The sequence below is a fragment of the Columba livia genome, chromosome 8 (assembly GCF_036013475.1).
Source record: "Columba livia isolate bColLiv1 breed racing homer chromosome 8, bColLiv1.pat.W.v2, whole genome shotgun sequence".
Lineage (NCBI taxonomy): Eukaryota > Metazoa > Chordata > Aves > Columbiformes > Columbidae > Columba > Columba livia.
Genome location: NC_088609.1, coordinates 5,469,223 through 5,495,643, shown reverse-complemented (window position 1 = coordinate 5,495,643; position 26,421 = coordinate 5,469,223). Strand labels below are relative to the sequence as shown.

Below are 26,421 nucleotides of genomic sequence, written 5' to 3'. Positions count from 1 at the left end.
GGGTTTGGCAGGGGATTGTTTGGTACAGGGGAGCATGGTTAGTCTCTGTTTAATGCTAACTTCTCTTCTTGACTCTTTCAGATGAAGCACACAGGAAAGGAAGGACACGGCCCTTATAGTTCCCTTATGATGCTGCTCTGGGTATGCTCCACTATGTCCTGCAGCCCTGCCTGGAGGGTGGGCTCAGCCTCAGCACATGGGCCATAATTCTCCAGGTGGCACTGCTGCAGAAGGGAGCTCCATCAGGCTTCAAAGAATGTGACAGAGGCGTCCCTGCTTGAGAAATGTGTCTGCCTTCGCAATCATTGCTGTCTTGACCTTCCACTTTGCTGTAAGGATCTAGCCTCATCTGTGTGACCACCCTGCCGTGCCCTCCCCACCCAGCTGCCCACCATGCCAGAGCTGGCAGAGATGAGCACCCCCCGCACCCCTGCAGACGCGGATCACATCCAGAGGAACATCCTGGATGAGCACGTGGAGCTCTGGTGGTTCCAGGACCCCAAGAAGTCCATCCTGTGCTACGGGATGGCTGTGGTGCTGATCCTGGCTTGCGGGATCGGTGGCATCATCCTGCTGTATAGCACAAGCAGCCGCTCTGGGGAGTGGCGGCTGGCGGTGGGCACCACGCTCTGCCTCCTGGCCCTGCTTGTGCTGCTGAAGCAGCTGCTGAGCTCTGCAATCCAGGACATGAACTGCATCCGCAGTCGGGATCAGATCGAGCTCCTGAAGAGTGGAGGATTCTCAGACTGCTTGGTGCTGCTGCTCAGCGCCCTGGTGCTGCTTATCTGTGGGGTCGTGCTCACCACCCTGTCCACCACGACCATGCAGCTCAGCCCTGCCCGGCCCCTGGCCAGCATGTTCACCAGCGGGGTTGTCCTCCTGACTGCTGGCAGTGCCATCCTCCTCTGCCTGCTGCTCTACCTGCTCTGCACCTCCTGCCGCCGGGCTGCTCCTGGGAGCCTGGAGACTGGCGAGATCCGTGTCTTCACCATCTCCGGACGCCTCACTGCAAACAGGCGGCTTCCTCCCACCTCCAGCATGGCGAACCTCATCTGACCCAGGACACCCCTGTGTGAGCCTCACTGGATACAACCCGTCAGCAGAGCTTGTGCTGGCCTTTCCCCAAGGAAGGACGAGTGTTCTGGGGTGCTTTGCACTTCTTTTGAAGATGACTGGCATTTGCATTGCCCAGGTTGACGGTGCAGCAGGGACCTGGGTTGTCTGGACGGGCTCCGTGGCCGGGCGCGTTAGGAGCGGAGCACTGCCCTGGTTGACATTTTATCTCCACAAATCCTCCTGCAACAGCTGCTGCCTGCCCGGCTGTGACCCTGTCACAGAGTTAAGGTGAGCCTGTCCTGTACCCCTGGAGACCCCAGTACTTGCTTGGTTCCTGCAGCTCCTGGGGCCGTGTCGTGCACCCTCCCAGCAGGAGAGGCTGTGACTGTGGGCAGTATAAAACTACCCTGTGCTCCATGCAGAGCTGCCAGCTCAGTCCCCTGTCTCAGCTGCTACCAGTGCTTTGTGCCTCTGAGCCCGTGAAGGTGGGCACACATTGACCGTGCTGTAATGCCCTGTGTCGTGTGCCACCTCACTCCGAGGCTGTGGGACCCCTGAGCAAAGCAGAACCTCTAGGAGCTGAGGAATGGCAGGGAATATTCTGTGTGTCAGCAGGTGTGCAGTGCAAGCAAAGGGAGCTCAGGGGGCAAATACAGCTGCAAGGGTTGCTCCCAAGAAAGCACCTGTGTGTCTGTGGGAGGGAGTGTGGGATTTGTGAGGGATTCTGTGTGCCAGAGCCCCAGCATGGCTAGGCCTCACATGAAATGCCATTTGTATTTGCAATGCCAGGATCTCTTCCAATATTACCTTTCTGCAGCCCACCATATTTTGTGGTGTATCGGAGGGGTGATCAGAGGGTGTTGGTGTCAGGGCCCTGATAGGTTCTCAGTGCTGGGCTGTATGCTGAGGCTCTGTTACCACACCAGTGTGCTGCAGCCATCAAGCCATAAACATCCAGGTGCAGTCACTGGGGGTTGGCGATGGGATGCCCGAAGCCCAGGGCTGGGGCTGGTCCCAGCGAGCACCGGTGCCCCGCGAGGGCGACGCGAGGGGAGAGCTGCTGCCCTCAGACAGGGGTTTCCCAAGCAGAGGCACCTCTGCTGCTGCGGGAGCGCTGCAGCTCGTCCCAGCCCCTGCGTGTTCCTCCACTGGTTCTGTCTCCCAAGTGCTGCAGCTGCTGCGAGGCAGAAAAGTTCTGCTGCTGCTGCCTGAGCCTTACCTGGAGCTCTTTTGGTGTTTTATCTCTACAAGGTGTCTATCACTGAGGTGCCTTTCCCAGAGGGAGACTAACATCTCACCCCTGGGAGCTTTTCCTGTGACTTGAGGCTACCTTATCTGTCAAAATTTTCAGTTCCTCCATAAGCTCACAAATCATTTCCCTGCTCTTCCCACAGACACAGATTTTAACCTCCTAGTGAAGCTGCTCCTGTGCAGCCTTCATCTTCCTGTCAGCTGCTCTCTCTCACTCAACTGAGCTGCTCTGACACAGCTGTTATTTTTGCTCATTATTTACTAAGTTCCCTCTGTAATGGAACAAGACTGAGCTATTCTTTTTTCATGCCTTGTAGCAAATTTATTTGGAAGCGGATAGTAGCTCATTCCCTTAGTAACAGCACAAATCACTGTCCATATTACACCTGGAGGCAGTGTCGGAGTTCAGCGGCAGTGAACCCCACCAGGTATATGCTGGACAGTGAGGATTTCATCCCTTTGCAGCTCCAGACCACACCATCCCCAATGCACTCAGCTCACATGGGGACACTTCTGTGTTCACCTGCTCTTGTCCTGCTCCTGCTGGCATTCCTTCCCCAAGGCCTTGGATAATTTTCCCTGAAGTATGGGAATATCATTTTGGCTTATATTTTCTGGATCTATGTTTTTTCTGCATTTTTCTCTGTCACTTTCATGTCATCCATAGGTTTTATTAAACTGCTGTTTCTTCCTCTCTCTTTATCACTTTCCTTAATCTGCCCAGGACTTCAGAGCGTGTTACTAAGATCGGGTCTTTCTGTGCTAAATCCTCTCCAAATTCTTCCCCTCTGGGCTGTTTGACCCCAGTTCCAGCAGGGACCCCTGTGCATATGCAGGGAGGGACAGACCAGAGACGGACAGTTTTACACCATCACTGTTGCTACTCCTCTGCACATCTGTGTTGGTGCATGTGCAGTTGTGCAAAGCTGCGCCACCTCTGCCTGCACCAGTGTTTTGGTGGTCACTCCCAGCTGCAGGTGTGGACAACCCGCAGCTGCCTGCACGCCAGCTGTTTTGCACATCTGGGCATTTCTGTGAAGATGCGTGACTGTGCCCAGCTCGCAGCTCTGCACTGCCTCCATGTCACTGTGAATCCTCCCACCCCCCATAGCCCATCCGAAACGTGCCCCAAGTGCCCATGACTTGTGCCAGAAAAGGATGCTTGGGGGCTGTGTCAGCAGCGTAATGAAATAACAGGCTGTCCCAAAGATGGCATTTTGGGTGTCTGGCTACTCGGATGGACAGCCTGCTCTGCCCCAGGCACTGGCTCACCTCTGCAGCAGTACTGGGTTGTTCCTTTCTCCATCCCTGTGTTATGTGTGAAAATACATAATAAAGTGTTGTGGAAGTCGACGGTGTTGAGGGCTGATGCTTGAGTGCCGGCCTCTCTGTGGAGCGGGAGGTGGAAGGGCTGTGCGGAGCTGGGCTCTGCACGGGATGAGCCTAGAGCAGAAATCATGGCAGCCCTGGGTCCCTCCTATCCCTATGGATCTGGCTTAAGTTAGTGTGGCAACGCCACCACAGCCCCCTAAATGCATGTACTTATTTCCTGATATCCGACTCCCACCTCCAGATGTGCATGCATCTCCTGCTGCTTAAGGACCTAAACAGAGCGGTCCCTCTTACCACCACTCTGTGAACCCAAAATCTTGCTGTGGCCCTGAAAGGAGCTCATGGGACACATGCAAAGCCCCCTGAATATGTTGGTGCTGGCTGGTTTGTTTACAGAGAAGCTGTTTCGCCCTGCGGTAGGGCCGATCCTTGAGCCTCCCAGCAGCAGCAGCTGCCTGTGGCAACCCTGGAACCAGCCTGCCTGCATACCTGCTACTGCTCCCGTCCACCAGCCTCACCTGCTGCCCTTCCGCTGCTTGCTGGGGCCGTCCCCCTTGAGAAGGCTCCTCCTTTTCTGCTCTGACCCGCTTGTATTCCCAGCTCATGCCAGATGCATTTCCCCCCACTAGAATTGCCGGGGTCCTGCCCACTTGTGCTGGAGTTCCCCCAAGCAGGGGCAGAGGGGCTGCATTAAAGAATAAAAGGATGGGCCTCCCAGCAGGGTCAAAGTAGACAAGCAAGCCACCATTAGGTACTGAGAGATGAGAGTAAGAGAGATCCTGGATAAATAAGCTTGGGAAGCCATCATATTTTTAATCTCCTTTAAGACATCACCGAGACCAAAAGTAAAATATTGTACCTAACATGAGTTCATGGGATTGAAATGCATCTTGAAAATGTCAGAGAATACTTTCCAAAAGATAACTGAAATGCATTTTTTCAGCCCTCAGATTTAAGTCTCTCATGTTATCTGGAAGATGTTAGAAATTTCAAAAAAATTACAACGTGTGTTGTATTTTCACAGGCAGCTGTTAGGATCAGCCCAGGAGGCAAAACATGAGGCAGTGACTGCAAAAGTAAATCACAGTATAGAGATATGGTATTTAAGAGCAAACACAGGCTGGCTGCTAAAACAAGCTAGCAGGCTTTCCTCCGCCTCCAGGCTTCAAACAGCACTTTGTTCCCTCTCTGGAAGGTGCTTTAAGTCAAGGGCCTGTATCACCCATCCAGTGCCCGAGACACTTTGGTTTACATTCTGTGATGTGTATTATTTACTCTTGTATACATTGTGTTCTATAAATATCTTAATAAGCAGAGAAATAAAAAGGCAGCTCACAGTGAAATGTAGGTTTGAAGGAGATGAGGGAACTAGCCGTGTGGCAGGGCTGCAGGAAATGCCATCCCTGTGATGATCCTTCATGCTCCGGAGCATGACAGAGAGATTCCCAGGCTATCAGGGATGGTAACGACTGGGCTGTGCCCTGGGAAATATTCCCAGCTGGATGGTACCAGCCTCGTGAATCACTTACTGAGGGTAAATGCTGCTCCTGCTCCCTGCTTTTAACTCCAGCACGAGCCACGAGGGCATGACCGGCTACAGCAGAAACAACATGGAGTTACCGATGTCTCATGTGCTGTTTATCATACCACAAAGATGACAGGAATGCAAAAATTATAACGTTTGTATAACTCCACGGTTAGAGTTACACGGCTCTGTAATGGGTGCCAGGGGACAGGGCTGTCTCGCCCCAGTGCATGTGTCTGCCTGGTGCTGCAACTGGCGCCGCCAGCGAGTTTGCTCGGCTCTGCAGAACTGACACGGGAAAGGTAAGTGCCTTTCTAGCACATCTTGCTGGAGAAGGAGGAGAGAAAACTGTGAAGAAACACAGCGAGAAGCAACACTGGAGAGACGTGCACGGGCTGTGATGATGCACCAGAGCTGTCTGCACCTGATCAGGTAACAGATTTCTTTGCACAGGAATACTTGTTGTGCCACAGACCTGTTCTCTCACCACCACAGTTAACAACGAATGTATTTATGGTCCTTGAAAGGACATGTAAAAAAAGCCACACTCCAGCTGTGGGCCTGGGGGTCTTGTCCAAGTATGGCTGATGGGAGAGCCCAAACAAACCATTGCAGCCAGAGCAGGGTTAAATCATGCTTTAATCACATCATAGAGTGACACTGCATTGAGGGACAGAGCAGGGCTGGGGTCGGCACCATGGGGCAGCAGGGCCAGTGCCCAAGAGCCCATAGGGAGCACCAGGACAGGCTCCTCTTCCCATTCCACCAGGATGCCCAGGTGCAACAGGCACCATCTCCTTCACCGTCAGCATCTGAGCAGCGCTGGGAGAGCAGCAGCGGGTCCACCGTCACCATGGTGGTCCAGCCCCTCTAGCATCACACTGTGGCACCAGGGGTCTGGCTGCCTTCAGCCTCCATCACCATTCTGAGCCCACCCCTCCTCCTTCTCCCCATTGTTCCTTTCTGCCTGTCCCCAGCCACGTGGGGCCAAAAACCAAGGGCAGGTGGGAAAGGACAGGAAGGGGATGGAGGTGGACAAACAGGGAGAGACCACAGCGGTGGTGTCTGGGCTGCAGGCTCAGATGGAGAGGTGCGACTCCCGCTCCTCTTCCTCTGGAAGATGCTCGCCTGGCTGGATGTAGTTGTCCTCAATGAAGCCGTCGTCATCCTCAGCTTGCAGGTCAGCAGCACCGGGCATGGGGTGGCTCTCGCTGGCCCCCTGGCCTGAGAAGCCCCTGTCCCAGGTGCTGCCATCCTCCATGGGGCTGCCTCCAATCGAGCTGGTTTCAGGCAGCGGCCGGTGGCGGTAGCTGGCCAAGTTCTTGTGGAAGAGCTTGCATTTGGCGGCCAGTGCAATCAGGATGGAGATGCCGATTGCTGCCACCAGGAAGCCCACCAGGTACGGCCAGCTCCTTCCTCCCTTCCCGGCGGATGGCGTGGTGGCTGTGGTGCAGGAAAGCCACGTCAGGGCATAGCAGGTCAGCCTGTGGCACAGCTGGCACCCCTCAGCAGCCAGCCCTGTGCATGCCTGCGGCGTGCAGCCAGCACTGGATTGCGTTCCTTAGGAGCAATATAAATGCTCTTCATCAAGAGCTAGCAACCAAGGGCATGTGAGCACTGTGGGGAAAGCTGCCAGACGGCTGTCTGATACCGCTGCCCATCACCGTTAATTCTGCCTTCTGTGTAGCTCTGTGGCCTCTGCTAACTTTTCTGTTGCAAAATCAGCAGACACCTCCAGGTGGTGGCCACCCTCCCCATCAAGCCACCACTGGAGGCCACCCTTCCCACCAAGCCACTGTACCAGCCACGGCCGGGCAGCCTGAGCCCCTGGAGCTGCAGGTGAGAGCATGGGGTCTCCACCTGCAGTCTCCTCTGAGGTGATGGAGGGCAGGAGGGAGCTACACCTTTCAGACACCTCCATGGCTGCACAACTTACCGTTGCTGTGGGTCACTGTGACCTGCTGCACTGTGCTCACTCCCCGAGGAAACCGCTGCCTCATCCGGCAGCCCAGGTCCTGGGAACCCAGAGCTGCGACCTCCCGGCCCCGCAGCCCCGGGGGTGATGCGCAGGTCACCTGTACAGCTGGAAGACACACAGGCTAAGGTGGGATGGGGCCTTCGCCTGCCCCCTTCCCAGTTCAGAAAAGATGATCCCTGCTTGGTCCTGGGTTGATGGGAAGCATCACAAGGTGTTCCTGGCTCTGCCCTCCAGCCTCGACGGCCCTCAGCACATTGTAAGGCACAACCAAAGAAAAAAAATCCTTGACCAAAGAACCATGCAAGTTTGTGACTGTGATTAGCAGGCTCCTTGTAAAAGGATAACGCCAAATTCATGAATACGGAAAGAAATCCCACTGCTGCAGGGCTGTTCTTGCCTGGGAACTGAACTGAGAGGGCTGGAGCCTGATCCAGCTCCACAGGAGGAGCTGCCAAGTGCTCAGTGGCTCTTGAGAACATGGTCACTTCACATAGATACATACAGGTGGATTTAGGGGTTGAAGAATATGTGTACCCCTTTTCCCGGAAGAGTGGCTAAATTATCCTGTCTGTTGTTCCCAGAAATCTTTGGTATCATGTGTAACTGCAGGTAAGGAACTGACACATTTCAATTCCGTGTCCCTCAACAGTGTGGGAGAGGTCCCTGGGGAGCCATCTCAGAGCCAGCCCAGGGGTTGGAGCAAAAGGATTGAGCAGGACTGCTGTTCCCAGGGCTCCTCCAGCCCGACATCTCTTTTACCCCTCACCCCTGCCCGCTCACCTTGCCTGCGCCACAGCCACTGCTGCAGAGGGTGCGCGCTGCAGTCGCAGACCCAGGGGTTCCCTTCCAGCCGGACCTGCGGGACTGCCTCCATCAGCTGCAGGCTCAGAGCGTCCACAGACACCAGCGCATTGTGCTGCAGATCCAGGTGGAAAAGAGCCTTCAGCGGCAGGAAGAAAGGGACCTCAACCTCTTGCAGACTGTTATTTCTTAGGAGCAATGTGTGCAAGTTTCCCAAGCCCTTGAAAGCGTCTGTATGGAGGTAGGTGATGCTGCAGCTGCTCAGGTCCAGCAAGCGCAGTGCCCTGAGGTTGGAGAAGACTGCTGGGTTCAGTGCCAGCAGGGCATTGCTAGAGAGGTTGAGGGAGCGCAGGGAAGGGAAATGCATCAAGAGAGTCCCATGATGGGGCATGACCAAGTTGTTGAAGGAGAGGTCCAAATCGGTGACGTTGCTTGGAAGGGAACTTGGAGCGTGCAGGAGGCTCTTCCCACTGCAGTTGGCCCATCCCTGGGAAAAAAAAAAAAGCTGCTGTGTGACATAGGCTTTCTGCGCTGGGGAGGATCTCTAGACTGAGACTCCCCAGAGGTTCCAATGTCTTAGTCAATTACCCTTGCAGATTTTAAAAAAGCAAAGATACAAACAGGTGTGAAAAACACAAGCTGCCAATTTTGTGTGGGGCAAGGATAAATGTAGAAAGATGAGCAGGACAAACCAGGAGTGAGAGCAACCAGCTGAAGGGGAACTGAAGGAGACGCAAACAGATGGCGTGGGTGCAAAGGGACCAAGTTGCCACCCTCTTGTCCTCCCTTATAGGGCAGTTGTCATACAGCGTCAGCTTGCAGAGGGCCTTCCTCTTCCTCCCCCAGATCCCCATCTCCAGCCTCCCAGGAGCTCTTGCGTGGCACAAGGGCACAGAGATGCGGGTGAGACTCCAGCCCACTGTGAGGGCAGGCAGGGGCAGGCAGGTAAGCAGGCAGCAGCAGCCAGCCAGGCTGCAAAGTGGTGGGCACCTGCACCAGGCACCTGTGTCACGAGCCGCTCCCTGGGACCTGTGCAGGATACCCAGCCCTGTCTCCAGCCCTCCCGTGTTTCAGAAGAGACACGGTGCGTGGCAGCAGCTTAGTGCAGGCTGGCTGCGGCTACACTAGTAAACAAACCAGACCAGCGAACACATGCTGTCCCAAAAGGCCAGCAGTGCATGCTGGATCAATCAGTCAACCCACATGGACTGATTTTATTCCCCAAAAGAGCAGGGTGGGCAAATTCAAGCTGGTTTGGGGGAGCAGTCCCCAGCATGTGTGACACATGCCTGGACTTTGGGCCAGCTGCCCAAACTGAAGTTGTCAGAGAGCAGGTCAGCAATTTAAGTTTGGTTGGGCAGGCATGAGCTCCTTCTTGATGCCATGTTTGGGCCCCACAGGCAGATAAGCTGGAAGTTTGCTGTGGTCTGTAGTCCTGGCTTTGTAGGTCTGGTCGCTTTCCAGCTAGCCAGCCTCTCTGCTTCCTTGCCTTTCACGTGATTGCCTTTCCTCCTGCTGTTCACCTAAATCTCCTATCAGGCTCTGTTGTCCCTGCTCACTGGAGGAACAGATGTACACTTACAAACCTGGGCGGCCGAGGACTGGGTTATAATGGGGCTGAGCAATGGGGGAGCTGCACAGATCCTGTCTCAAGCTCACATAGGGCTGGGCATGAGGAGTCAGGGGAAAACAGCAAAAATCTTTTGAGGGCTTATCTGAGAGCTCCATGGGCAGGTCTGCCCTGTGCCATCCGCCTGTGACAGGCACTTTCCCTGCCTCCTCCTGGCTCCCGCCCAGCACAACCGAGCCACTGGCTGTGGCACTTGTCCCGGAGGAATGGGTTAGTTATATTTCCTGCTCCTCACCAGACGCTCAAGGATCCTGACCCTACAGTTGCCCTGACCCTGGCTTTGGTCACTGCATCACCATGCAGTGAAGGGAGTGAGGGGGTGGGACCCCCTCGGGGATGTGCCGTGCTGCTGCTCACCATGCGCTCCTTATCAGCAGCTGTGTTATGGCAGCAGCCAAGAGACCCCCAGAGTCAGAAATGCCATTGCTCAGGCAATGGTTTGCCAGCCCTGCTGTGCTTTGGTGAACGGGCTGGACAATGTGACGTGCTCAGCCTGAGGCTGGGAATAGGGTGCTGCTGGGCTGGGACAGGGGACCTGCAGGGCTGGGGGCAGGACAGCCAGACTGCAGGTGTGGGTGACCCATCCCTGTGGCTGGTGGCCAGTGGCACAGCACATCTCCCAGTACACTCCACTTGCTCCCATAGGTTATCATTGCTCGTTGTGTCTCAAGCCATGCAGAGTGGGATCTGCCTGCCAGGGCCTGACGCCCTGCAGGCGCACGGTGCCGGCACCCCAGCTCTGCTGGCAGGACCGGCAGTGGGGTGCCCCTGCCCACCCCCAGCTACTTCCCACACCAGAGCCCCCTCGGCCCCCCTACCTGGTGGTCAAGGCTGCAGGGGTGTCCCGTCACCACCGACCAAGCGCAGAGGAGGCTGCAGACCCCGAGCAGGCAGGCAGGAGCCATTTGGCTCCAGGAAACTGCTGGGCAGAAAAACAAGTCCCAGAATAAGCGGGGAAGCCGGCTGAGCCAGCCGTGCTGAGCAAGGTGTGGCCACAGCCACACAGCCTGGGGCCCCCGCCAAGCCCCTGCGCCCCGGCCACACGGCCCCGCAGACCACCAGCACCTGTGAGCCAGCGTGGGGGCCGCCACGGCCCGGCACTCTCCTGCGGGCTGTGCACGGGTGAAAGGTGGCGGCACCAGTTACACATTAACCACCGCACCCGACACCTCTCACGCGCTGCCTCCCGTGGCGGGCGACCAGGGACTGCCAGCATCCGCCTGGCAGAACATGGGGTGCCGTGAGGGTGTCTTGGTGGGAGGAGAGCACTGGGAGGTGCTGGGGGGACAGACGAGGAGGAGGGCACCTCTGTGGCATCCACCCTGAGATGGCCATGCTTGAGGAGAGCAGCCCCCAGCCGCTGTGCCCCCAGCGGTGCAGGGGCATGCAGCAAACCTCAGCTGAAGAAGCTGGGGCTGAGGGAGCAGGAAAGTTTCCTACAGGAAAATCAAAGTCTCACTGGGACTCAGGCGGAAAGGTGTTTAAAATGTGCAACAGTCAGGTCCCTGGGCCCCACAGTGGCTCAGTAGTGTTGGCTTTCCAGCATCAGGGAGTTGCTAGTAAAATCTGTGATTTCCTTGAGCCATCCTCTGAAGGTCCCAGAGGATGGGGGTGCCCCACTGCCTCCAGCACCCTCACACAGACCCACCACTCACCGTCAGTGCTCCCTGCCAGTCCTGCCGTGGAGTCACGGAAAATCAGGGAAATTGTGTCAAAGCAGCATCTTGCAGATGTTTGCTGGCACATGGTTGGGCGGGATGTGCTCCCATGCCCACGGCTGCTGGGGTGCCTGAGAGGCTGGCAGAGGTGCAGCCCAGGTGGAGAGGTGCTGCCAGCACCCGCTCTGCAGCAGGTGGGAGCCCCCAGCTCTGCCCCACTCATCATTCTCCATTGCCACTCGGCAGCAGGAAGCCGCCTGCCAACAAGAGCACAGCGGCTCCACAGTTTCCATTCTGGTGGTGGCCAGCACAGGGCGGCCCGGCTTCCCCCAGCTGTCAGGAGGCTCCTCCACAGCCACGCGTCCCACCCTTTCCTCAGGGACAGGGCTTCCCAGCAGCACATCCTTGATCCTGTGAGCTTGCGCTGAACACAAGCGTAGCCAAGCAGCTGCCTGCTCCCCAGCTGCCCTGACATGCGACTGGGCAGGCTGGGGGTGCTTGACCACCCTGCTCCTGGGCTGCTCTTATGCCTCAGGGCAGCAGCCCTTAACTCAGTGTTGCAGGTCCCCAGGATCCACCATGCACACAAACCAAAACAAACAGCCAGACAAACAGGACTAGAAAATGTTGCTGAGGCAACCCAGCCCACCAGTGGATTTGCAGGGTGTTTGCGTTTCCTATCAGGAAATGTATCGGTGTGTTATGGTTTCTGGCATCTGGTGCTGTGCATTAAAATATGCAAATGATAACAAAAAGGGGTATTTTTATTTCTCTTTTTTTTTTTTTTTAGCCCATCATGATTCAGCAAAAAATTTGTGGTCTGTGGACTCTGCAGAAATTCAGGTGCTTTCAGTGTGCTGTGGGTTGGGCAGCTGGAGCTTTTTGTGTTACAGGAGAGCAAGTGTGGTAAGTTGCTTTGGCTGGGCTCAGCTGCACCCAGCTCCCTGGTTCCTCCTCTGGAACTACATAAAGTTAAACTGGGGCTTTAGGGTCCTGGTTGGGTCTCCCCACAAAATCTGCCAGAGAGATTTCCCACCCCACCTCCCAACCAAGGGATCTGCACAGGTAGAAACCTCTTATCCAGATGTTCCTAGAAAAAATGCAAAGGGACAAATCAGCTTAGGTTAGACCTCTTGATGGATGCCTGAGATCTTCTGGGCATCACCTGGTGTGGAGATCTGATGCCAAATGGTTCCCATTTCCGAAAAGAGCAAAGCAATGTGCCGGTTCCCCTCAGGCAGTAAGAGCAGCCATGCTGTGCTCTCCAGAGGTGCACACTGCATGGCCCACAGTTGCAAAGCCTTCCCATAAAGCCTGTTTGGTCTGTGTAAATAATCCTGTCCTCAAAGTGATTCCTCATGTCAGAGGACATTTCACAGAGTGCATCATCGCTCATGGCTGTGCACGTGCTGCTGGGGGAGCACAGCACGTGTGTGCTCTCTCGTTACTGCCCCACGTGCAGCATACGTAAGCACACGCTGGCACCATGGCAATTAGAGTTCTGAGTGAGACTGACCTCTACAGCCAGTGAACTTGGGGAAGAAGCCATTTATTTATCTATCCATGTACCTGTCTTGCTTCCTGCAGCTGTACAGAGGTGTGGATGAGCCCCTGACCCAACACTTCTGCAAATGAGCTTGAGGTTGGCCAGGCAAATAGAGACGTGGGAGACTCTGAGAGAGAACAGACAGCATCAGGGACCAGCCTCAACTGCCCAGCCCCTGTGTGTCCCACTGTGGGCCGGCCAGGCACATGGCATTTACATGGTAGTTGTGCCTCAAGTGCCCTCAGGGTCTCCCAGAAACAGAGCCCCTTGCCTACACACAGCCCATGGCAAAACACGAGGCTTAGTTTTTCAGTCAAATGTGGGCAGTTGCATCCAGTGTCCCAACTTTCTCAGACCCTCTCCATCCCTCCCATCAGGGGTGGCTGGGTGGCTGCGCTGGGAGAGCGCCTGCCCGCTGCCATCCCTCCCTCAGCATGCCACGGGCACCGTGTGGCCCCAGAGAACACTGTAAATAGTCGGAAGTGATGAATGGATTTCCCCTTCCTTTCCATGTGTGCTTTAGATTTTTGGCCGGATACAGCATGGGCTCGGGACTCACCAAAACATGAGGCTTGCTCCCTGGCAGCCCTGACTTTCACGTGGGAACAACTTGGTTTGTGAAGCGGTGAAGCTTGCAGTGATTTCCTAGTGAATGCCTTTTATTTGCCAGGTGAAGAGCCCAGAGCAAGCCAGAGACCACGGTGGCACACAGGAGGGCTGGGGGTGGGACTCCTGTGGCTGGGGGGGACAGCAGGGCCATGCCATGCCACGTCCATGCCCATGCTGGCACCATGCATGGGAAAGCACTCAGGGAAAGCTGCGCTTTCTGCTGCTTTCCACTTCTCCCAGACGTGTTTGCTGCAACATGGAGGGTTTTCTGCCCTGGCAGCGGCTGCCTTCCCATTCAGACTGGTGAGCATTTTGTTGCCCTGCCTGTGCTCCTCCTCAGCCCCTTTCAACCTGGACAGCAGCCACATGACGGGCTGTGGTGCAACATGGAGCCCAGGTGGGGCCATGCCTGGGTGCCCCGGCTCGTGGCGGCGGGAGGCCGAAGTGTCACGAGGTGTGCACAGCCTCAGTATGGCCACACGCCAGTCGCCGGGGGACAGCCTGAGCGGGGCAGCTCCTGCTGTCTCCTGGAGTCAGGGCCGTCTCCAAACAATGGGTGGAGAGCAGGAAACGCCGCATGGGAAACAGGATTTGGCTCCGCCGCCGCCGCCAGCCACGGCCCCTTGGCCCCTTTCCTTTCCCTACTCCAGAGAGCCCTTCCCACAGCCGTGGGCTGAGGGGCTGCGCTGAGGGGACGGGGATGCTGCCGCCCGGGCGGGCTGGGGCATGAGACCCACTGCATGGTGGGTGAGGAGGGGCGTCAGGACTCCTGGCTGGGTGCGGGGCTCAGCATGGCTCTGGAAGCCCTGAGCATGCAGCCCTAGCCCTGGAGGGGTGGGCGCCTGCTCCCCAGGAGAGCTGCCACCAGGCAGGGCACATCAGTGGCCTCTTCGCCACCAAGCCCCACTCCTGAGCAGGTGGGTAGCCGCAGAGCAAGCGGGGATGGGGGCATCTTCCTCACCGTGCACAGGCTATGCACCATAGGAGGTGGTCCCAGCTGCCCCAGACGCCGAGCAGCAGGGCAAGAGGCAAGATGGGGGGTGCGGGCAGGGAGCAGGGGTCCTGAGCTCCTGTGGAGCCCCTAGGCAGCCACAGCCTCTGGCTTCAACTCCCGTGACTGAGACATGCCGTGGATTTCCTGACCTGTGCCAGATTCAGGACACGCTCCAAGGATATGGGACTCCAAGTTTATCTTCTGCTTCTCCTCCCACGGCTGGCAGGTAAATCACCCCTTTCCCTCTGCCCCAGGGAGCAGCCCTTGCCCCAGAGAGTCTTGGTAGGACAACGTGGCTGTGGGAGCTCAGTGGTGTCATCAGAGCGGGGTTTGAAGGGATGAAGCATCCCTTTGTCATCCGCCATTTGGAAACCTCAGAGGCCAGCAGCGCCCTCCCCTGCCTGCCTCTCCCCAGCTCGGGGCTGGTGTGTGGGCAGCTCACGGGAAGAGAGGGGACCCTGGACCCCCACCCTACTGCAAGCTTGGCTCGTGTTGGAGGGCACTGAGTTCATGGGGATCTCCAAAAGGAGAGTGGAAATGCCCACCATGTCATCCAGATGAGTCTGCACCCAGCTTGGCTGTGCCCTGGTTGTGTCTCTTGGGCTGGGGGTGACAAAAATGTCCTGGAAAGAGGGATGGGGTCTGGCCCTGAGGCAGATGGCTGTCCAGCATGACGTGCCCTCATGCTCCCCCACCCCAGGAGCCATACTGGACATCACCCTGATCGCCAATGTGCAGAGCCTGTCCCACTCCGACTTCTACCTCTCCTGTGTCATGGGGGAGCACGATGTGAGCTACCTGCAGATTGAGCGGGAGAACAAGATTGTGATGACACACCCCAAGACGAGCTTCCAAAACTACCGCAACCACAGCAACCACGTCCAGGCCAGGGGATTCTCCATGGCTGACCTGGTGGGGATCCTCTACTGCATGGGGCGCACCCCATCCGAGCAGGCACAGGTGGTCTATGTGCACAACAGCCACAACGGTGAGCAGCTGGGGGGAGTGGGCAGCCCCTTGCCTACCAGTGTGGGAGCTGCCTGCCCTGTGCTTTGCAATCCTGGCACTAACCCACATGGTGGGGGGATGGCAGTGACCCACGGGCTAGGTTTGGGGTCCACTGGCACAGGTGGGGTGGAGAGGGGAGGGATGTTCAGCTGGAGGAGCACAGCCGAGCCCTGCGGAGGTGCGTGGTGACGGGTGGCAGCATGGGCAGCCGCTGGGCTAGGAATGGTGCCTGGCAGCAGGGCAAGGTCCAAGAGGAAGTCAGGCGCCCTTGAAAGTGGTGGGGTCTAGAAAACATTAACCAGGGCAGGGGGCAGTCCCTGGGAGCTGTGCCAGCCTCGTGTCCCTGCCATGGGCTCCTGGGGAGGGCAATGGGGCAGGAGGTAGCACTGAGGCACGTCTCTGGCAGCCTTCCTGGGTGCTTGGCTGCCCCCAAGCTGCACAGGGAGGGGTGAGCTCTGTGGGGGCTGCAGGCACTGCAGGCGGGAGGTGGAGCAGCAGATAAATGCAATGTGCTGTGTGTGTGATCCCCAAGAGACCTACTGGGCTCTCACTCTGGCGAGTGAGATGGCGTGAGACAGGACAAGGGCCACATCTGTGCGGCCTTTGCAAGGGACTGCAAAGTCCATGGCAGAAAGATCTCAACTGGAGGGATAAGAACTGACTCGGGGAGCTCCCAGGCTGCAAACTACTGAAGTCAGGGGGGCAATTCTGGGGAATGATCAGGATGCATGAGCTGCGGTGCCCTTCCCTGGGCAGCCATGGTGTGTGCTGCTTCCTCCCGTCCTCCCACCTCTCTGGGGCAGGACACAGTGCTGGAGGTGCCTTAGCTCTGAGCCGGCACAGCTGCTTCGAGTGCGTTAAAGCTGGACTTGGCGTGCAGGCAGGCTCTGAGAGCCAGCACCTGCTTGTGCCCTCTTTTGTGTCTGTCCTGACACACCCAGGGCTTGGTTTCCCAGACCTTAAAGTATTTATGGCCCCGTTTGTGCTCAAAGCTGGGCTCTGGCTGACTCACAGTAATACTGTGAGAGTTCATTGCTGCTGCACGACCCAACACCTGCGACATCAGGAAGACAGCCATGACAGGGCTGCTGGTCTCTCCAGACTCCTGCTTCCACTCACCACCACTCACCTGCCCGTGCTGCCACTGAATGTGGCTGCTCCGCACTCCCCGGGCTGGCAGTGAGCAGGGTGCACTGTGCAGATTTGTCCCTGCTGTCACCTCCCTGGGGTTCTGTCACTGGCATCCCATGCTGGGCTGAGGCTGGTGGGCTGGCTGGTGGACAGGGTGCCCCATCCCACTCTTTGGTGTCTGCCCAGGGGGGCTGGAGGGGACAGGAAGGGCCCATCCCTGTGGAGGCTCAAGGGGCCCCAGTTCCCATATGGGGCAACAGGGAGACTCATTGTAACATCCCGGCAGAAACATGCATGGTGGGTGCTGGGCTGCACCAGGGCTGCATTTTGGAGTTGCTAGTTTGGGGGTGTCCATGTTGCCCTTGGGTGTGAGTGCCCTGGCGGGGGTGACTGCTGCTCAGCCTGCTCCTTCTCATCCTCCTCCGCAGCCCACCTCTTCCCAGTGAAGGTCACACAGTCTGTGAATGTCGCCGAGATGGCCACCTTCTCTGCCAGGGTCCTCAAGAGGAAGGAGACGGACGTTATGTGGAAAAGAAATGGCAAGTGGTCCTGAGAGCAGGTGTGGGGCTGAGGCTGCTCCCAGCCAGTGCCTGGTGCTGGCCCTGGGGGCACAGGGGGACCCTGAGTCACCCTCTGCCCCCTTGCAGGCACCTACTACCAGACCACAGACCGGGGTGAGGTGAGGGGTGACCTCGTCACCCTGACACTCCCCAATGTCAGCGTGAGTGAAAATGGGGTCTACAGTGCCACATTCATGGGTGACAGCCCTCTCTGGAGTGCCTTCTACCGCCTGATCGTGCGAGGTGAGCAGGGACACAGCTCCCCAGGATGCAATGACAAGCAGCCGTAACCCAACCCCAGCCGAGTGCAACCCTGTGTCCCCTCCACTCTCCCTGCAGCCTGCCCTGCGAAGAAATGGGGACCGTCCTGTAAGAAGGACTGTCCTGACTGTCTGAACGGCGGTGTCTGCCATGACCACGTTGGTGAATGCATCTGCCCTCCTGGGTTCATGGGCACCCGCTGCGAGCGAGGTAGGTACTGCTCTGCCCAGCAGCAGGAGCTGCGCCCAGGGCACACGTGGGGTCCCTTCTGCACCCCCAGACCCTGGCACTGCGACCAGAAATGCCACATGTATCTCCAGTATCTCCCTGCTCATGGTGCCCCCTGTTTCTGGAGCAGGGCTGGACTATTCACCTTCTCAGCAGGACACAGCTTCTGTACCTGCTCAGCATGGCAATATGGGGCTTAGGGAGCCCAAGCCAATGCCAAGCCATGCACAAACAGTGCATGGTGAAACAGCAGGTGAGGGCAGACCACACTTGTTTTTCCAGCCTGCCAGGAAGGCCAGTTTGGCCGCAACTGCCAGGAGACGTGCCAGAGAGCCCAGGGCTGCAGGGGGCTGAGCTTCTGCCTGCCGGACCCCTATGGCTGCTCCTGCGCCTCGGGCTGGAGCGGCTCCCGCTGCAGCCAAGGTATGGGGATGGGGTATCCATTGTGTTGCCTGTCCAAACTGGGTTTCCTCTGGGGCCAGTGCAAACCTCTCCTGGGCTGAGAGTTGGCCTGGGCTGGGCAGTGCTGCTGCCTGCCTGCAGTCTCTGCCTGCACAGTTCTGTGCTGTGCCAGCCCCATGCCATGGCCAGGTCTAGCAGAGAGTTCTCTTCCCACAGCCTGTCCCCCGGGATACTACGGCCCTGACTGTGCCCTGGGGTGTGCCTGCCAAAATGGAGGCAGCTGTAACCGCTTCAGCGGCTGCATCTGCCCAGCGGGCTGGCACGGGCAGCACTGTGAGAAGTCAGGTAAGGCTGGTGTGGGCCCACAGTGGGTTTCTGTCCCTCACTCTTGGGTGGGTTCCAGCTTCTTCCTCACCAGTGACTGGGGGGGGCCTTCAGCTACCAGTCTCGCCAGCTGGCTCAGCAGCCCACTTTGACTGCAGAAATAGTCCCCAACCCTATGGAAACCAGGGGAGCATCTAGCCTGGCCCCCTGGGATTAGTTGTGCTGAGAGCACTGCTGAGCCCAGCATGTGTGGCAGGGACAGGAGCTGGACCGCAGCAGCCAGTACCAGCTCCCCCTGGCATGAGGGTCCAGCTGAGGCTGAAGAAAGGTGCCAGCCCCTCTCGCACCTGGGGAGGAGCGAGAGCAGCCCTAACGCCAATTTCTCTGTGCCAGACCGGTTCCCCCAGATCATCCAACTGGCCTCAGAGCTGGAGTTCAACCTGGGCTCGGAGCCCATTGTCAGCTGCGTGACCACTGGCAACCCACTGCCTGCCAGCGACAGTGTGGAGATGCGCAAGGCTGATGGCACCATGCTCAAGGTATTGCTGCTTTTCTGGCACCTGCTCCTTGTCCCTCCGCTATCCCCTCACACCAGCCCCAACCTGCATTTCCCCCAGAAGCACCCATTTCCCCACCAGTCTGCTCCGCAGCTTCAGGCCAGCATGGGTAGCCAGGGGGCTGAGCCAGGGGGCTGAGTGCACCCTGTGTGCCCACAGCGCATCAAAGCCATCATTGAGCTGGGGAAGATCACCTGCGAGTTTCAAGTGCGGCACCTGACGAAGGCAGACACGGGGCTCTGGGAGTGCCGGGTCTCCACAACGGGGGGCCAGGACAGCCGGAAAGTCAAGGTCAACATCCGAGGTGAGAAGGCAGTGGCACAAGTGGGATGAGCTGGGGCTGCTGGGGGAGGCTGACACATGGTGTGGAAATGCCAAACTCCCTGCACTGGACTGAGTGGCAGCCATCGTGTGCCACAGTGCCAGCAGACAGGTCTAGGTGGTGATAAAAGCCTTCCCTGACAAGGTTAGAAGAAGCCAAAAGGTCATGGATGTCCCCACATTCTGGTCCTCGCTGTTCCCAGTCCCACCAGTGTCATACTCTTCTTCATCCCCAGAGCCACCAGCGCCACTGACCCCCCCACGGCTGCTGGCCAAGCAGAGCCGCCAGCTCGTGGTGTCACCTGTGGACTGCTTTTCTGGTGATGGACCCATCGTGTCCATCAAGCTGTTCTACAAGCCCAAGGACGACACCTCAGCATGGTCATCCATTGTGGGTATGTGTTTGCCAGGGGAGAGGGGCCCCAGGCAGGAGAGGACGGCTGTCCCAAGTAGTGGGGATCTGGGGTGGGAAGAGGTCTCCATCCAGTGATGCCAGGGAGGACACCAGAGGCAGGGCAAAGTGTGGGTCACAGGCATGGCTTTGACATGTCCTCTTGGCCAACAGTTGACAATAGCGAGAACATCACCCTCATGAACCTCCGTCCAGTGACAGCCTATGTCGTCAAGGTGCAGCTGAGCCGGCCAGGGCATGGTGGAGAGGGCAGCAAGGGGCCTGAGGCCATCATGGTGACTGAGTGCCTTGGTGAGCCTCTCTCTCCCTCACCCTGACCCTAACACTGACCCTACCCCTAACCTTGCACGTGAGATTTTGCTGCCTTGTTCACAGAGCCCACAGTCAAGCCTGTGATCGAAGGCTGGTCCATAGAGGAGAAAAACACACTTCATGTCAACTGGAAATTGCCAAGTAACCACGAGCCAGCACATGGGTTCATTGTCCACCTCTTTGACTCTGCGAGGCGGCTGGTCTGTGAGAAAAACATCACGTCCATCTCCGTGCTCTCTGCCCGCATCGGGGACCTGGAGTTCAACAAGGAGTATGGGCTGGAGGTGCTGGTCTACCACTGCACCAGCCTGGGTCCCCCCTCTGACCTCTACAAGGTCATGATCAACAGCAAAGGTGGGTCCAGCAGTGCACAGGGAATTATTACAGGGAATTACAATGATTAAGCAGTTATAAATGTAACAGTGAGCACCTTCAGGTCTGGCTGCTTCTGTATCTCATATCTGATAGTGCATGAACAGCTGCATGGGGGAAAAGAGTCCTCTTTTTCCCATTAGACCTAGCAGCCTCCAGCACCAAGCAGCTGAGAAATATCCTAAGCTGAACATGACATTCAGGTCATCACAAGTGATGCTCACAAACACATCTCTCCTGCATGCCTTTGTCCAAGCCTTGATGGACCTGTCTGTACTTGCAGCCTTTACAATACCCTGTAGCAACAAGTTCTTCAAAATAATTATCCTTTGCATGAAAAAATAATTTTCCTTTGGCTCACTTTGACCCTGCTGCCTGGTAATTTTGCTGGATAGTCACTGGGGCTTGAGGAGATCTGCAGCCTCTTCTAGGGGCACATACACACACATGCAGCGCCCCACATGGCTGAGAGACCGTGGGGAGGTGCAGCATCAGTCTGACCAACCTTCCTGGCAGGCAAGGAGGAAGCAGGGCGTGAGGCTCTCAGTGAGGCTCTGTGCCAGCCTGTACATATTGGGAGGACTGGTAGGTGTCAGGCTTGAAGCATGTGAGGTTTTCTCTGCTCAGTAAATTTGAGAGTTTTGTGTGATTTGGTGATTTGGGGTTAAGGATGTGGGCAGGCTGGAGAAGGCTCAGAGGAGGCAGTAGGAATGATAAGATGCTCAAAACCTGCCATGTGTGAGGGAGTGGAACAAAATATCCCAAGAACTAGTCAAAACAGAGATGTGTAGCTTTACAGCCCCCAAGGCTGGGAGTGTTTATGGGTGCAGTCCTGCCCTGCTGCTGGAGACCAGTTCTGCCTCTGCCCAAAGTGGGGGCCGGGGGTCCCTGGAGGTCCCTCAAACCTGACACAGCTTTTTGGCCATTGCCATCCACTGGGTCCAGTCCTCACCCCAGTGCTCAGCTCCTGCAGCACTGAGAGTCCCATCCTGGGTCTGACACCCTCCTATCCTTGTTCCAGGGCCCTCCTCCCCGCGGTCGCTCTCAGCAGAGTCTGTGTCTGACACTGCTGTCAGGCTCTCCTGGCAGGTCCCCGAGTACCCCAACGGGGGCATCACCAAGTACATTGTGGAGCTGCAGCAGGTGGGGGGCACCAGTGAGCCTCAGTGGATTGACACCGACAGCGGTGCTGAGACCACCAAGATCATCGGGGGCCTCAACGCCAGCACCAGCTACCAGTTTCGTGTACGGGCCAACTCCCATGTCCCAGGGGAGTGGAGCCAGCCTGTGAAAGCCAAGACCCTGGGGGATGGTGAGTAGGGTGTCCTAGCAGGCAGGAGGTTCGTGGCTCTGCTGGAGCTCAGGCTCACATCTGGGTCAGCAAAAAGTGACCAGCGTGCTCATGGTACCTTCAGAGAGTGGTTCTGAAGCAGCATCCCAAACCCAAAACATTTGCAGGCATCTTCAGAAATCCTGCTCCTCCTAGTCCTGATGGGGCAGGGTGGCATGGTGGCAGCATGACAGCCACAGAGTGGCTCTGCCTTGGCCAGAGGGTAGCACAGTGCGCAAGGGGCTGAAGAAGCAGGGCAGAGCCAGCATGGGAGGAGCTGGTGGCTTGGCTCAGGGCTGGCTGGAGGGTCCAGAAACTGGTGGGTTTGGTGGCAGGGCCTGGGCAGTGACATACTTACCCCTGTGCCACCATGGTCCAGGAGCTTGGGATGCAGCTGTGGTGTCTTCATGGAACCCTGGAATGCTGGGAGAGGGCTGCTTTTCTGGTGTTTGGCCACCTGTGCAACCTAGGCAGAGCTTGGCCATGGACCATGACCCTCCACCCCTCCTTTCATCAGGAGCGCTGAGTGTGCCACCCAGCCTGGGCAGCCAGAGCACCGAGCAGGCAGGAATAGACCAGCAGCTGCTCTTGGCGATCGTCGGCTCCGTGTCCGTCACCTGCCTCACCATCCTCTTTGCCCTTCTGGCTCTTTTCCTTATCAAGAAGAATTTTTTCCACCGACGCCGCACCTTTACGTACCAATCTGGCTCGGTGAGTGCTGCCTGCCCCTCCAGGACCGTGTCCCCAGCTCCCCACGTCCTAGCCCGATCCAGGCCACGCTCCGTAGCCTCCAGTCCGGACGCATCCAGACCTCACTTCCACATGGAGAGGGTGCGGAGCCCACCTTTGCCCATGGCGCCTGCCCTGCCGGGACTGCTGGGCGGGCAGAGGGGTGCCCTGTGCCCCTAACCTCACCCGCTCCTGTTTGCCAGGGGGAAGAAACTATCCTGCAGTTCAACTCGGGGACCCTGACTCTGACACGCCGGCCCAAGCCACAGCCCGAGCCCCTCAGCTACCCCATCCTGGAGTGGGAAGACATCAAGTTTGAGGACATGATCGGGGAGGGCAACTTCGGGCAGGTCATCAGGGCCATGATCAAAAAGGACGGCCTGAAAATGAATGCAGCCATCAAGATGCTGAAAGGTGAGCGGAGCGGGGAGGTGGGGAGGATGGGCTGGGGGTTGTGGCTGTGACCATGATCAGGGCTGAGGAGGGGCAGGAGTCATCAGTGGAGGAGCAGAGGAAAGGCCTTTGTTGTAGGACTAAGGCATCCATCACTGATTTGCTTCTAGAATTCGCTTCAGAGAATGACCATCGAGACTTTGCTGGGGAGCTGGAGGTACTGTGCAAACTGGGCCATCACCCCAACATCATCAACTTGCTGGGTGCCTGTGAGAACAAGGGTGAGGACTGTCCCCCTCTTCCCAGACCCATGGCCCATGCCCACTGGTGTATTCCTCTTTGCTGGGCAGAGCCAAATGAGCCAAACCTTCTCCTGCTCCCCAGGCTACCTGTACATCGCCATTGAGTATGCTCCCTACGGAAACCTCCTCGACTTCCTCCGCAAAAGCCGAGTCCTGGAGACAGACCCAGCCTTTGCCAAGGAGCATGGCACTGCCTCCACCCTCACCTCCCAGCAGCTCCTCCAGTTTGCTTCAGACGTGGCCAAGGGGATGCAGTACCTGAGTGAGAAGCAGGTACATCCCCAGCAAACCACCCAGAGCACCCTGAGCATCCTTTGAGCATGGCACAAGACCCCCGGGGCCAGCAGCAGGGAGTATGTGGCTCCTGCTGACTGTTTGCCCCTTTCAGTTCATTCACAGGGACCTGGCAGCCAGGAATATCCTAGTGGGAGAAAACTTGGCCTCCAAGATTGCTGACTTCGGCCTCTCCAGAGGGGAGGAGGTCTATGTGAAGAAGACAATGGTGAGGCAGGAGTGAAGCATCTCCATGGGGTTTGCACTGATGCAGTGGGCAAGACTCCTGCTGTCAGTGGGAATGACCCACCATGCCAGGACCAGCTGGGTCATGGCTGCCCTCCATCCGCAGGGCATCCCACCACCCCTTATGGTCACTCTCTGTTCCCCCAGGGCCGCTTGCCAGTTCGCTGGATGGCCATCGAGTCCCTGAACTACAGTGTGTACACCACCAAGAGTGACGTGTAAGTCCTGCAGGCAGGGACACCGGGGCAGGGGCATGGCTGCAGCCACCTCCATCACCTTCCTGGGTGGTTGGTGCGGCAATGCTTTTGCTCTGGGTGTTGCAGGGGCAGGAGGTGATGCTGGTGCATCTCCCTGGGGAGCTGCTGGCTTGGCCCGAGCCCTGGCTGTCTGCTCCACCCTGGGCTTTGCCCCATGTCCATCAGTGGGGCACAGCGGGGGGCTCCATCACAGCCTCGTTTCCTGCCCTTTCAGGTGGTCATTTGGCGTCCTGCTCTGGGAGATTGTCAGCTTGGGTAAGGCTCTTCTTTGTTCCCTGCTTCCACTCGAGTCCCTGCAGGTCTGGTTCTCCTGCAGCTCTGGAGAGGACACACAGGGACCGTCCTCGCCACAGCCAGCTCTGTGTCTCTGGCCACAGGGGGGACACCATACTGCGGGATGACGTGTGCCGAGCTGTACGAGAAGCTGCCCCAGGGCTACCGCATGGAGAAGCCACGCAACTGCGACGACGAGGTGTAAGTGGGCAGAGAGCCCCAGCTGATGGTGACACCTGCGTCCCCCTGACCCCACTGCCCCACGGGGCTCCCACCACTTACAGTACCTCCTGCCTGGTTCCCTTCTGCACTGTGGCTGGGGGATGAGCTGGGGCCCCACAGCCCAAACACCCTCCTGGGCTTTATTTTCCAGCCTTCTTTGCCCTGTCTCCCACAAACGGCTTTTCTGCCCCCTCTCTCCCTGTGCATGCTGAGCCACCACCAGCTCTCTGCCCGCAGGTACGAGCTGATGCGGCAGTGCTGGCGCGACCGCCCCTATGAGCGCCCACCCTTCGCCCAGATCTCCATGCAGCTCATCCGCATGCTGGAGGCCAGGAAGGTGAGTGGTGATGGCAGTGGGAGGGATGCCCACCCTGCATGGGGCTTGTCCAAATGCTGGAGCATCTCTTGGGCATGGAGGGGAACATCCAGCAGGAGGACCTGTTTGACCCCACCATGGGTGGGGGTAACCCCAGCATAATTTTTGGGGCATGGGGAGCCCCATCACCTCCCTCCAGAGCATAGAAAAGGCAAGCGTGCCAGCGGGGACAGGAGGTAGATGGGGACACCATCACAAGAGGCTCCTGACTGGAGTTTCTCCACAGGCCTACGTGAACATGGCCCTGTTTGAGAACTTCACCTACGCGGGGATTGATGCCACTGCCGAGGAGGCATGAGGCTGTGATGGCACCGCTCAGAACAGCAACACTGGCCCCAGCCTGCTGGGACAGAGCTGTGGGGACAAGTGGCTGCTTGTCTGCTGCTGTGGCCAAGCAGCCAAACACTGCTGCCCCTTCCCGAGAGCGTCTTCCCTGCAGCAGGACAGTGACATTCCCTCCCCGGCTGCTCACCCAGCATGCGCTGGCCACGCTGGCACACTGCCAGCCACCGACACAGCCCCACGCTGCTGGGGAACACGCTGGGATGGCCCCCAAGGACAAGCAGCAGCAGGGTGTTTGCAGCACAGCGGGCAGGAGAGGGGCTCTCTCAGGAGCCAGGGTGCTGCCGCCCGAGCCCACGGACACAGATGCCCAGAATTTGGGGTGAGAGGGAAACAGCAACCTGGCAACTGCCTGCCCTGCAGCTCTCAGCATGCTCTGGGCTTGAAGTGGTGCCGGTGGGGCTGTGAGCATCGCTGCCAGCATGGGATGGGGCCACTCCAATGGACACAAAGGGACAGCATTAGCTGTGCACAGCCTCTGGCTCTGTGGAAGCCCTTCAGAAGTGCCAGCTCTGCCTTATGGACAATAAACATAGTGCAACAGGCAAACGGATCCAGAGGAGGCGAGGTGGGGTCCCACTTCTGCCCCCCTGACAGCAGTGGGGAGAAGGATGCAGGGGCCCAATCATCTGCCACTGTGGTGAGCACTCCTCAGGTTCCTGTCCTCGTTGGAGTCCTCTGATGACCCCCAGGGATGCCCCAGCACCCTCAGACAACCCCAGGTCTCATCATGCCATGGGGATGAGTTTTCTTAGTATCCAACTGGGATCTCTCCCCCCAGGACTTTGTCCTGTCCCCAAGGGATATGGAGAACAGACTATGTCCATCCTCTGTGCAGCCACCTCTTGCATGCTTGAAAACTGTTCCTGCAGCTTTCCCTTGGCTGGCTGCGCTCCACGGGGACAGCCCTGCTCCTCCAGCTGGTCCCTGCAGGGCTGCACAGCTCCACACCCATCCCACCCGGGCCAGCCCTCGCCTGCCCAGCACCACACCCGGGTGTCAGGTCACTGCCCACATCTGGTAAGGGACCATCATGTTTGACCAGCCTGTGAACGTGTGCCATTGGGGTGATCCTCTCACGTGTGCGGGTCCCTCGGGGATCACCTGGCCTCTGCTGACCTTCCCACGAGAGCTCCTGTCCCCGGCTGTGGTCCCTCATCCTGCACTGCTGCTGTGTGCTGTATCAAGACTGGGTGGGCTTCATCTGTATTGGCTCCAGCTTGCTAAGCCCTAGGCGTGCCATCCAGCTGCCCATCCAGCTGTCTTCCGCGGTCCACGGGAAGCAAGGTCTGCTCCTCTGGAGCCCAGTATCCCAGCTGAAGGCAGGAGCATTTGCATTTGCCCTTCTGGGCAAAAGTCTTTTTTCTTCAGAAGGTGTTTCAATGCTGTCAATACCATTTTGATTTCCCA

General features: G+C 57.7%; 3 protein-coding genes across 11 annotated transcripts in view; 2 read left to right on the top strand and 1 right to left on the bottom strand.

The window, feature by feature from the left end:
* Positions 1–19,892, top strand: part of TMEM125 (transmembrane protein 125) — a 25,232-nt gene extending 5,340 nt beyond the window's left edge. For 2 of the 3 annotated variants that reach the window (XM_065071694.1, XM_065071695.1), the window contains one exon: positions 82–3,660. In XM_065071694.1, the coding sequence (XP_064927766.1) occupies positions 394–1,056 (663 nt within the window). In that variant the 5' untranslated portion in view covers positions 82–393 and the 3' untranslated portion in view covers positions 1,057–3,660. Of the gene's footprint in view, positions 1–81; positions 3,661–19,880 lie in introns of those variants that run through there. The other variant, XR_010474223.1, reaches the window with a different exon arrangement.
* C8H1orf210 (chromosome 8 C1orf210 homolog) lies at positions 5,786–10,769 on the bottom strand. The gene is made up of 5 exons (XM_065071676.1): positions 10,639–10,769; positions 10,392–10,492; positions 7,923–8,430; positions 7,101–7,247; positions 5,786–6,607 (listed from the first exon to the last, which is right to left on the bottom strand). Exons 1-5 carry the CDS (start codon positions 10,721–10,723, stop codon positions 6,243–6,245), a joined length of 1,206 nt encoding a protein of 401 aa, XP_064927748.1. The 5' UTR covers positions 10,724–10,769; the 3' UTR covers positions 5,786–6,242.
* TIE1 (tyrosine kinase with immunoglobulin like and EGF like domains 1) lies at positions 14,005–26,421 on the top strand. Of its 7 annotated transcripts, none has more exons than XM_021285691.2 (24): positions 14,006–14,303; positions 14,539–14,606; positions 15,081–15,368; positions 16,948–17,058; positions 17,167–17,322; positions 17,419–17,550; positions 17,851–17,991; positions 18,187–18,315; positions 18,688–18,833; positions 19,011–19,155; positions 19,409–19,567; positions 19,738–19,875; positions 19,960–20,250; positions 21,290–21,580; positions 22,116–22,429; positions 22,531–22,741; positions 22,891–23,001; positions 23,105–23,295; positions 23,411–23,524; positions 23,689–23,759; positions 24,013–24,053; positions 24,176–24,272; positions 24,531–24,630; positions 24,896–26,421. In XM_021285691.2, exons 2-24 carry the CDS (start codon positions 14,561–14,563, stop codon positions 24,965–24,967), a joined length of 3,495 nt encoding a protein of 1,164 aa, XP_021141366.2. In that variant the 5' UTR covers positions 14,006–14,303; positions 14,539–14,560; the 3' UTR covers positions 24,968–26,421. The 7 variants fall into 7 exon arrangements, with proteins under 7 accessions (XP_064927741.1, XP_021141366.2, XP_005501125.2 ...); XM_065071667.1 differs by having other exon boundaries at positions 14,010–14,303; positions 22,116–22,309; XM_005501068.4 differs by having other exon boundaries at positions 14,007–14,606.

Excerpts from the sequence above, each read along its gene's own strand:
- C8H1orf210 (XM_065071676.1), bottom strand. The coding sequence starts at position 10,723 with ATGTGTAACTGGTGCCGCCACCTTTCACCCGTGCACAGCCCGCAGGAG. Across the intron at positions 8,431-10,391 it reads CCTGCAGCCTTGACCACCAG|GGATGGGCCAACTGCAGTGG; the intron begins GTAGGGGGGCCG and ends TTTTTTTCCCAG. Across the intron at positions 6,608-7,100 it reads CACAGTGACCCACAGCAACG|CCACCACGCCATCCGCCGGG; the intron begins GTAAGTTGTGCA and ends CCTGCACCACAG.
- TIE1 (XM_021285691.2), top strand. The coding sequence starts at position 14,561 with ATGGGACTCCAAGTTTATCTTCTGCTTCTCCTCCCACGGCTGGCAG. Across the intron at positions 17,059-17,166 it reads CGTTATGTGGAAAAGAAATG|GCACCTACTACCAGACCACA; the intron begins GCAAGTGGTCCT and ends GCCCCCTTGCAG. Across the intron at positions 24,273-24,530 it reads CGCAACTGCGACGACGAGGT|GTACGAGCTGATGCGGCAGT; the intron begins GTAAGTGGGCAG and ends CTCTGCCCGCAG.